Below are 11,355 nucleotides of genomic sequence, written 5' to 3'. Positions count from 1 at the left end.
TAATTAGTAATACTGTATGATTACGAATGACAAGTGTCTTTATTTTTATGTCTTAGTTTAGCAGGGACAGATTGTAAGACTAGGCGTGAGCCTAAAATCTCCATCCTTGATCGTAATAAAGTTCGTTCGTTCGTTCGTTCTCTCTCTCTCTCTCTGAGTCTGTCTGTCTCTCTCTCTGTTTCTCTCTCTGTCTCTGTCTGTCTGTCTGCCTGCCTGTCTGTCTGCAGGGTCTTTCTATCTGTCAGTCAATCAGTCTGTCTATCTGTCTGTCTGTCTCTGTCTCTCTCTCTCTCTCTCTCTCTCTCTCTCCGCTGAGATGCCCACAACGTCAGTATTCATGTGTTTAAGACATTTGTTAATATGAGTATCTAGTTCATGTTGTTTTAATCCCTCTCAAGGGCGATTGACACGTATGTCCATCTGCAAAATTACCGGCTTCCGTCATAAAGAACTGTTTTGCTCTTCCCTTGCAGCAGCGAAGCAAGCACCAAAGTGAAAGGATGTTGTATCACGCGTAAAGCCTGGACAGCTCCGTCGTTGTGGACATGGTCTTGCACACGAGAATGGAGGGTTTAAACAAATACAGGCACACATGAGTTCACCAATGTGACCTTTTTGTCATGCAGCTCTGCTCGGTCCCAGTCGTACAGCGGACGCACTTCCGGTATCCAGTTTGATTGGTTCGCTGCCAGCCAATCAGCGCGTGCTTCAGATCAGCGGCTCGGCCACAGGGAGACAACTGAGCGATCACAGCGCTCACCCTAGTTTCTTCCGAGTGATTCCGTCTGATCAGACACAAGTCCAGGTGTGATCTCGCTTTCTCACCTTCTTTGTATATTATGGAGATGTTGTTATATTATGGAATTATTGAATACAACACATATAGAGTCCAATATATTTCTGTTTTTAGAAGGACCCGCATATGTACCGTTCTGAATCCAAAATTAAAGAATACAATTTTTTTTTAAACGTGTATGTTTTGCAGGTGATGATACGACTCATGCTACAACTGCAGTGGAACTACGTGGCCATAGTCTACGACGACGACGACTACGGAAGATCAGCAGCAACAGAACTACGCCGTCTGGCAGAAAAGCACCAAGTGTGTGTGCCAGTGTTCGTCAGTCTTCCCGTGGATGCTCGCTCGTCGGCGTTTGTCAAACAAGCAAAGAATATTTCGCAGCAGGTACAAAAATGAATGTTTAAGGTCGGCGACTATCATTAGATAGAAGGGGATGAGTCGAGTGTTGGGAAGGAGAGAGGAGAGGGTTATGTAAAGTGTCTGTCCGAATGACAATGTATCAAAGCGCGTGCATGTCTTGGCCCAACGTGCATTGGTAGGCCTGTTTGTGTCAGGTTACTAAAACGTGCTTTGTCAGTGGTTGACGGGAACCGGCTTACGATTCCGATTTCAACTGTAACAACCATGTACACCAACGCGGGTCTGTCCTAAGCTTTAAAGCGGATGACGTCATCTCTTCGCTTGTACTTACACCAACAACCTACAGCATGTGTAGAGTGGCTTTTACATTTTGTCAATATTTGAATAAACGTTTCCAGATAGACTTTGAATCGAGACGATTCCATAATTCCACAATATCGCCGCAAGTTTCTTATGTGTTTGTTTTATCGATAAACGTCTTTGATGACGGCATATCCGGTTTTTAAAACGTTGAGGCCGCGCTATATAGTGACCGTTTTTTCAATCAAATTACTTGATTTGTGTATTTGTCAAACAATCGTTGAACTGGTCCGGACTATGGATTTGCATTTCAGCCTGGACGCTTACAAATTAAGAAATTAATTTGTTAATTAAAACTTTGATTAAAATTGAAATTGCAATAACAGAAAAAAATGACTGCATTGTATACTCTATCATTTCCTGAATCCAATAACATGCATTTATGTTATAAATACTCTAAAAATATGCTCAGAATGAAAGAAAACTGCTTTATGCTAATTTGTTCTATGATCGCATGCTTCACCAGAGACCGGCGCAATCCGTGTCGGTTTATGGGTTTCGGCTAGGCCAGGCCTTAGTAGGCCCTAGTCTTGTTGATGACTGATTCCGGGTTGTCAGTGTAAAATATTTAATCTGTTAATTTCACGCCTATAGATTTACTTTAATGTATTGAAATCGCTTGACGCGACTTGTTGATTCTTGATTTCTGAGCGTTAGCAGACCATCTGTTTTGTATTTCAGCTGAGGAGTACGATGAACGGCCTGGTGCGAGGCCTGGTAGTCTTGGGGGCGACGAGCACCACGCAGAAACTTCTCCGCATCATCAGCAGTGACATCGCGTTCGTTAGTGTCATCCTCAGCGAGGCCGTCGATTTGAACAGAGCCACGCTGCTGACCTCTGGCGGCCAAGTCTCCGCTGTCTCTGCTGGTGCGCTAGTTACCTCCCCTCCCTTCATTGACCTGCCGGAGTTGAAGCCCCTGTGGAACGATCTTTGGAGCAACGGGACCTCGTTTCTGGAGCAGGCTGGGAAGATTCCTTGGCTCGGTGAATACTTCACGCAGCTCAGTTCTTGCTCCGCTGACGACTCTACTACTTGCTGGTCACAGGCAGAGACTCAACGACAAATTCAGAAGGTTTCAGAAGAAGCAGAGGTCCCCTTGTACGTGGGTTATCAAGTCAAGGCCGTAGCTGTCATGGTGACACTGCTGAAACATCTGCAGGAGGAAAAGTGTGGTTCTGCCTCCTCCGGTCTTTGCTCAGGACTCGTAACGACGATATCTCAACGGACAGGTATCATTGAGACACTAGAGGATTCTACTCTGAATGTCAGCAATTTGTCCGCAGTGTCTGATGTGTTCAAGGGTCTGACGTCCGTGAGATTTAGCGGCAGCAGTAGCAGTCTTCTCAGCGATGGGGCAAAGGGAGACTACACTGTGTTCAACTTCAGACGACCCGAAAAGCAAGGCGACTTCAACTTTGAGCAGGTAACTGTTCTTTCTTCATGGATGTATTTTTGTTTATCATTATATTCTAAACTGAAAAAACTCCACCTGAAGAAATCTTTACGCATCAAGACAAAGATGGCACAATAAGCAAAACAGCAGCAAAAGAGAGGGAAAGATCAAACCAAAGAATAAAGGACTTTGACTTCCTTATTATGCTGTCTTTGCCTTGGTGAGTAAACAATTTTTTACTTACAATTTTTTTTTTTTTGTCAGATTGATTTTCTGTTCTAGTCGCGAGAGGGGAAGAATAATATTACTTGGTCACTACTTGGAAATGTTCTTGATATATTTTCCTGTAATTGTGAAAATAAGCCACCCGAAACAGCCCCGAGTCAGGGATTTTTAAAAATGTAAATGTCTTCAAATGGTCCTTTTCCAGATAGGTTCGTGGCTTAACAACAACCTGACCATCAACACGTCACGAGCACAGTTCTATGACGAAACCCTCTTACCGCTGACGTGGTCTCAGCTTCCTCCGGCCCAGTGTGACGTCGACCACGACTGTCTGAAGTGTGAGCGTGACGTCAGCGGTGACGTCATCTTCATGGAGGGAGATTTCTACATCGTAGCCATTCTGCTTGCCAACGACAAGACCCAGGCTGATCCACTGGCCTGTGGAAAGATCAGAACAGCACTGGGAGCAGATATCGTGCAGTCGGTGGTGTTCTGTGGATGAGGCCAACAAGAAACAAGATCTTTTCAAGGTGTGTAGAAGATACTGAAAAGTAAGTTATCACACCGATGCAGATCCATATATTCGGCAAATTGTGTGGGTTAAGGCGGTCCTTAATTGAGCCAGAAGTCGACTTCGCGAAGTCTTTTTACCGAAAACTCAAGGCTAAAGCTTCGTGTGGCCAGCTTCGGGAAGTATAGTTCGCGTAGTCGAATTCGCCCAGTTAAGGACAGGCTTTGAGCTCTTTCTCACTTCTAGTCAAGTACGAGTTATCTTTCCATGCTCTTCAACGAAGGAGAAACGCTGGGTTAGTTCCGGTATCTTCTACATCATGGCGTCTGCACTGAAAGAAAGCTCGCTCAGAGTGTGTGGTGGTGGAAAGCAGTACTGTGTCATTTGCCATAACTATCGTGGAAAAATTATTGAAGGAAGAGTTGTCAGGCTACATAAACTTCCAACAAATAAGCAACTGAAAAGAGCTTGGGAGCAGCGCCTACGTGTTACTCTTTCTTTTAGAAAATGACAAGATTTAGTGCAACTTGACAGAGTGACTTTCTCGTCTAGTTAATCAGATGGGTATTATTTGTTCATGTACATAAAAGTGTAAAAGAATGTTGTTGTACAACATACTTCCTTCAATCATTAGTGCATTTTGCTCTTGTCTGTGTGAAACAGTAACAGGCACATGAGCTGTAAGAAGGACTGCCGTGTCTCAGTATGACTGTAGTCTCTAGTGTCACTATAAATCTCAGTCATTGACTCTGTGTATGTCACTCATTGATTTTTTTTCAAGGGTGCAATTTGGTGCAATCTGGGGCTATCTGAGCCTTAAAATTGGATTCAAATATGGCCCCAAAACTATTTTACTATAACTATGACTAGAGGAAAAAAAAAGGAAAAATACGGAAAATAAAAAAAATACGGTTTATTTTTTTCAAAAATACGGAAAATACGGAAAATACGGAGAATTTTCATGCCTGAATATGTCTGAGAAGTTGAACGCAAACCAACCAGGTGTGAGCGTGTGTTGTAAGGAGTGCACTATTTTGTAACGTGGGATTATGTACATGAAATTATAAATAGGGTTTGTGTGGTGTGTATCTATGCTTTTTATGTTTTTAAGGGAAAAATATTTATTACCTGTGTGTGATTACATTTTGTTTTTTATTCACAGTTGACTGAAATATTTGCCGAGGAACGACAATGCAGTGTATTATATAATTATATATGTATTCAAAGAATAAAGACATGATGAATCTGAAGCTTGATGAATGACTTGTTTTACAGATAATCACACACACTTCAACAGACGCAGTTGATACAGTTTGGGTTTTATTTATCTAAAACATATACAAACAATAGCAGTTTAACAAAGTTGGTAAACAATGTAAAGTAAAACAACTGAAGTAACATTAAAGAGCCATGAACTGGTAATGTGAAACTGCTCTTAGGCTAATGTCAGATGGAGCTCGCAAAACACGAAACAAAAGCCGAACAAAAGCAAAACATGGTGCTTTTGTGTGTTGTTTTGCTTTTGTTCGGCGTTTGTTTCGTGTTTTGCGAGCTCCGTCTGACATTAGCCTTAGACAACACGCACATCCAGTTAACAACAATAAATGCATGACTACCAAGCATCAAAAGGACTCACTGATTCACGCACAAATTCCGCGTGTGCTCAATAATTATTGATAACATTTAACACATAGGCTACAAGTTCGTGACACTGACAGTCGAAGTGGTCTGTCAAATGCTAACTTGAATCATTTGTTTCCACAGCATTATCGATAGCATCCTTGCCATCTTTTCGCAGCTGAAACGTGCCTCTTGCTCTGCGCACTAATTCTTCTTTTTTTCCACTGACAAGTTGGCCATGTTTCCGAAGAAAATCTTTCAATTCTTTCACGTTCATGCGCTCGACTGCCGCCTCTATCTTAACCGGAACTTACCGAACCAAAGGGACGAAACTCGTGCACACCTCCGGCCTCGCTAGTGAGAAAGAGCTATAGCGGCCTGCTGAGTGAGACAGACAGACAGACAGCCAGACACAAATACAGAGATACAGACGACCATAACCAGTGTTGAAAGACAGACAAGCAAATACAGATTTTTCAACATAAAATTGCATTTTGTATGAGACTTTTGGAAAATGTTTTTGATAATGGCTTGTCACAATGTGAGATTTATCCATAATTCTGTCCGCCTTTTCGCAGGACGTTCCACCAGGCAGAAGAGTAGGTCTAGTCGTCATCAACTCGTGCGGCAGTCCGCAGTTGGTTCGCAGACGTCTGCTGGACTTTCACGCTGGCACTATGCCGCTTTCTGAAGGGAGAACTTCCTCGTCTGTTCTCGACAGAATCATGGGGTACGTGGGCGCTGTCTACAGTGCAGACAGCATTGCTGTGTCGGACACGATGTATGCCCTTGGCAAGCCTTTCGTTCAGGTAAATGGGCACAGGCTGTTGATGGCGGTTGTCGTTGTTGAACGGCTAAGGTCGTACGCTCTGTGTGTAGTTTGATGGATCCAACTAAATTTGTACCATATGCCTGTAAGAATGGGGAATATTAACAGAATTGTTGCTACAGTATGTTTGCTTAAAATCCTGCACATGGAAATAAGAATAGCAACAGTGTAAACCAATATCATCAGAACCCTTCGGCAGCAGTCAGTATATTTGTGAATCAGGGCTGCAGATGTGGTACAAGTGACTGCTAATATTAAATAGAAACAGCTGGCAGATCTGGTGATATTCTACTCCCCACCCCCCCCCCCCCAATAAATTTTACAATAATTATTGTATTCAGTAAAAAGACAATAATGCTGATAAAAAGCCGTTTACATTTTCTCTTTGTAAATTTGCAGATAAGTGGTGCATCCACATCTCCTGATCTCTCCGACGAAAAGAAGTATCCTTACTTCCTTCGACTTCACCCAGCGGATGACAAGCAGGCTCTGGTAAGTACAGTGTGTTTAATTCATCATTGCCATTTTTACGGGTTTTTTCACTCAGATACGGTGTCATTGTTTTTGACACTACCAGTCTGTCCACATGTTTAGTAGGCCCTCCGGCCAGAGGTTCTGTAAGTCGAAATGTAATAACGGTTCTTTGATTTGTGTTATTTGGTTTAAACAAAACTTTGTTCAATTTTATCATCGTAACATTCAACGTATGACATAGGGGATTCAAACTCAAGCATAAAGCTTATTTGAACGAATCCAAGGGGAAACATAAAAAAAGTAAACACGATTTGTGTTATTTCTTCAGGCTGTTCTGGACATCGTACAAAACGTGGGCGCCAACTACGTGCAGGTCATATACGACAGCAGCACGTCCTACGCCACAGCGCTCTACAGCAAGCTGCAGGACGAGGTGGCCACCAACACGAAGTACAACATCTGCATAGCTCAGGCCATCGCCACTACTCTGCGAGACGAGGTCAGCCAGTACATCTGGATCAAGGACAAACTGAGGGAAAAGCATGGAGCTAAGATTGTCATTGTTATCCTTCATCCTGTGGAGATAGAAAAGGTGCTAGACGCCATCTTGCCGAGACTCGGGACGGGAGAGTTCATCTTCGTAGCCACTGAGACCTGGGGAAGGCGGGATAATCTGATCCGAGGAACCCACAGGGGCAAGCTGGCCGGGTCACTTGTTCTGTCAGTGGAGCTCGTCAATGATCAGATCTTCAAACGGTATTTCCAGCAAATCGACCCTGTCCATTCCATCAACCCCTGGCTCAAGTATTTCTGGGAAGCCCGCCTCAAGTGCTACTTCAACAAGAGCTTCATGCGGAAAGGCAAACCAAACCCATGCCCTGAAGATGTGACGCAGAACTATACACAAGACCCTCTGGTTCCATTCCACATCAACGCGGTCTACGCGCTTGCTCTGGGGTTTAACTCGACCTTGACCCAGCTCTGCGGCTCCCAGGCAACGCGCACGTGCCGTTCCCTGACGTCATCTGCCCTATTTTCAGCCACGCTGGAGGTGAAACTGGATCTTAATGCCACAGGTCGACCGTCCACAGTGTTTGACAGCAAGGGAGAGGGGCTCGTGGGGTACAAAGTGCTTCAGATCTCACCCGACCTTGACACGTCCTCTGAACACGTCATTTACAAAGATGTAAGGATCATTCTGGTGCTTCGGTTACAGATTCTTTGTTTTTTCGCTTTGTTGTTTCTTTCTCATCAGAAGGAAAGTATTGAGTACAATTCAATACTCATGAAGCTGTTTCAAGAAAGCAGCTGTACATTTAGTTGATTTACACCAAGAATTAACCCTGTACACAAGGAAGTGAACGTTGGTTTGGGCATGAGTCAGTCAACATCAACTTTTCATGTTTACTGTGGACACGAAAGGAAACATTCAAGCAAAGAACATTTCTTTTGTTATTGAATACACATTGTTGAACACCCGGGTAACCACTTTCTTTGTTCCCTTTGTCTATGTTCAAGAAGGAAAGATGGCCACAGTGTCAATCTAACAACCTCCAATTTCTTATGAAAACGATGGCTGAGAAAAGTCCATCTGACAAAGCTGGCAGCTATACTTGATATAAAAATCTCTTTCTGCTTCTGCTTTATTTGAATTCTAGCGTGTCTTTTTAATAACTAGAGAAACTGTTGAAACGCTTTTAATTTTTCCAGGTTGGATTATGGACTCGCAGCACACTGATTTTTGATAAGACGTTTCCTGCATCTGGCGGACATGTTTTCAGATCCATGTGCACAGACACCAAGGAGTGTGAAGCCTGTTTTCACAGAAACGGGTCCGCCGTTAAAGCTGGGTAAGATTTGCGCTCAAAACTATACTATGATGGAGTTTTGATCCATTCAGTTTTCAAAACATACAGATAGTTAATGTGGCCAGTTGCTTTGCACAGCCACGTTTAATGACAGGAGTGTGTGTGTCGAACAAGATGGTTATGACGAACTTGATGATCTTGTATTCCTCAAAGCGCATGAATTATGGAAGAAAAATGAAATCAGTAGTTGATTAAACAGATAACGGACCTTCTATGAACCCTTTAAGTTGACATTGATAATAATTTGCAATTATCTTCTCATGTTATATAACCTTTAATAATCCAAATGTTTCCGCCTTCTTACAATGTATAACACTGATTTTGTAATTGTTTCCGTCCTGTTACTTTGTTTAACCTTTGTTTTAAGATTTGTTTTCTTACCGTGTAAAACCATGCTTCTGTGTCTAATCTAAGCTCGGGCAGGCGGAGCATTGAAAGCATCGATGTAGCATCTCCAGTCTTCATCGGAGTCGTCGTTAGTTTGGTCGTCGTCATTGTCTTCCTGGTTGTACTTGTTGTCTGGATGTTTGTTCGCTCGAGGGAATCACTAAGACAAGCCGCGCGGTAAGTCTCTTGTTTGTGTGCCCCCCACCCCCCTCCCCTGTACTTTAGTGCTTTTTGGTTTCATTGTCTTCCCTTTTGGTGCAAGGAAGGCACAATAGACGAATTCCGGAAATAACTCTGTCGGGTTTGTATTGGTTGTGAAAGAGTTGGTACCTTTGCTTTTTCGCAGACAAACATCTACACGCCTTTCCCCACTCACTTGTTTTAGACACACACCCTCGCTATTGAATATAGTGGCCTATAAATGAATTACATTTTTCCACGTGACGTTATAGGACAGTTACTAAGAGGGGGGGGGGGGGGTGTCTGATACTCGTGGAGAGGAAACACGTGGAGATTTTTGTCTCTGAAAACGCAAGGGTACTAACTCTTTCACAACCCATACAAACCCGACAGAGTTATTTCCAAAATCGTCTATTGACTAAACAATAAAATGGTTGAATTGATTTGACCTACTTAACAGCAACTATGTCTATTACAATTGTGCATGTGAATCCCTTGTCTGCGCGTGTTGGTGACCCCAGGCGTCCATAGCTGAATGCATTTGTTTTTCTGATATACATGGGTGGGAATGAAAAATGTCATGAATCCTGAACCTCAACCGAACCACACAAAAAAGAAGAAAAAAAGAGAGAAAAAAAAGCCATAATCGAATCCGGATTTCCGGCATATATCAGAAGTATTCCACCCATGGATATAGAACTACGGAAAGGTGCACACAGTTTTAAACCTGAATCAACGTACGAATATATATGTGTCTTGCAGGCCACGAGGAGTCCATGCATAGACCGCCAGCAGTGATCGCAACTAGACCGCCATCAACAGTGGAGTCTGTCTACGATTCTCCAGAGGACGGGTGCAGCCACCAGTTACCTCCCCCACCACCCCCTCCCTGCCACGAGGTGCCGGACAATGGCTACCTCCATCCTGTACTAGAACACGGTGCTTTGTAGGCTGGGCACATTGTGAAGGCAGTGTTTTCGTAGTATTGTCTAAAATATACACGCAGTGTTTCCACAGTATTGTCTAAAATATACACGCAGTGTTTCCATAGTATTGTCCAAAATATACACGCAGTGTTTCCATAGTATTGTCTAAAATATACACGCAGTGTTTTCATAGTATTGTCTAAAATATACACGCAGTGTTTCCACAGTATTGTCTAAAATATACACGCAGTGTTTCCACAGTATTGTCTAAAATATACACGCAGTGTTTTCATAGTATTGTCTAAAATATACACGCAGTGTTTTCATAGTATTGTCTAAAATATACACGCAGTGTTTCCTTAGTATTGTCTAAAATATACACGCAGTGTTTCCATAGTATTGCCTGAATTCAAATATACACGCAGTGTTTCCATAGTATTGCGGTCTAAAATATACACGCAGTGTTACCATAGTATTGTCTAAAATATACACGCAGTGTTTCCACAGTATTGTCTAAAATATACACGCAGTGTTTCCATAGTATTGTCCAAAATATACACGCAGTGTTTCCATAGTATTGTCTAAAATATACACGCAGTGTTTTCATAGTATTGTCTAAAATATACACGCAGTGTTTCCTTAGTATTGTCTAAAATATACACGCAGTGTTTCCATAGTATTGCCTGAATTCAAATATACACGCAGTGTTTCCATAGTATTGCGGTCTAAAATATACACGCAGTGTTACCATAGTATTGTCTAAAATATACACGCAGTGTTTTCATAGTATTGCCTGAATTCAAATATACACGCAGTGTGTCGATAGTATTGCCTGAATTCAAATATACACGCAGTGTTTCCATAGTCTTATTGCCTGAATTCAAATATACACGCAGTATTTCCATAGTATTGCCTGAATTCAAATATAAACGCAGTGTTTCCATAGTATTGCCTGAATTCAAATTCGATAGTATTGCCCGATTTCAAATATAATGTCGCAGTGTGTCCATAATATTGTCTAAAATACAAGTATACGCGCAGTGTTTCCACAGTATTGTCTAAAATACAAATAAACACACCACGATCGGCGCCATTGTCATCATTTTACACCAATTTCTCCGTATCTGCATAGTGTTTTGCATTTACACAAGTTTTGACTAAATGTATTCAGTTAGACTGGGAATCCAAACCAAGGTGTGTGTGTGTGTGTGTGTGTGTGCGTGTGTGTGTGTGTGTGTGTGTGTGTGTGCGTGTGTGTGTATGCGTGCGTGCGTGCGTGGAGAGAGATATTCCAAGAAAACAGATCTTCATGAAACTGTACAGACCAATTTTTGCAGATGATTTCCCCACTCGCGGCTTTTCTCAATTGTTCAATAAATGTCTTTGATCTGTGCTGTCTTATGTCCGTGTGCGTTTAA

The 11,355-nt window shown here is 42.4% G+C and overlaps 1 protein-coding gene across 1 annotated transcript; it reads left to right on the top strand.

The window, feature by feature from the left end:
• Positions 1-360: 360 nt before the first annotated feature.
• On the top strand, positions 361-10,972 carry LOC138967963 (uncharacterized). The gene is made up of 12 exons (XM_070340524.1): positions 361-364; positions 627-805; positions 986-1,186; positions 2,204-2,947; positions 3,348-3,491; positions 3,538-3,672; positions 5,852-6,082; positions 6,502-6,594; positions 6,905-7,762; positions 8,287-8,426; positions 8,859-9,008; positions 9,774-10,972. The coding sequence occupies exons 1-12, from the start codon at positions 361-363 to the stop codon at positions 9,793-9,795; spliced, it is 2,901 nt and encodes a 966-aa protein (XP_070196625.1). The 3' UTR covers positions 9,796-10,972.
• Positions 10,973-11,355: the final 383 nt, after the last annotated feature.

The sequence above is a fragment of the Littorina saxatilis genome, linkage group LG6 (genome assembly GCF_037325665.1).
Source record: "Littorina saxatilis isolate snail1 linkage group LG6, US_GU_Lsax_2.0, whole genome shotgun sequence".
NCBI classification, from domain to species: Eukaryota; Metazoa; Mollusca; class Gastropoda; order Littorinimorpha; family Littorinidae; genus Littorina; species Littorina saxatilis.
The sequence above is the reverse complement of the archived record's forward strand: the minus strand, read 5'-3'. Positions and strand labels throughout refer to the sequence as shown.

What these genes read in the sequence shown, in the direction of transcription:
- LOC138967963 (XM_070340524.1), top strand. An exon ending in CTGATCAGACACAAGTCCAG is followed by an intron (nt 806 to 985) that starts GTGTGATCTCGC and finishes TATGTTTTGCAG; the next exon opens with GTGATGATACGACTCATGCT. An exon ending in TTGGCAAGCCTTTCGTTCAG is followed by an intron (nt 6,083 to 6,501) that starts GTAAATGGGCAC and finishes GTAAATTTGCAG; the next exon opens with ATAAGTGGTGCATCCACATC.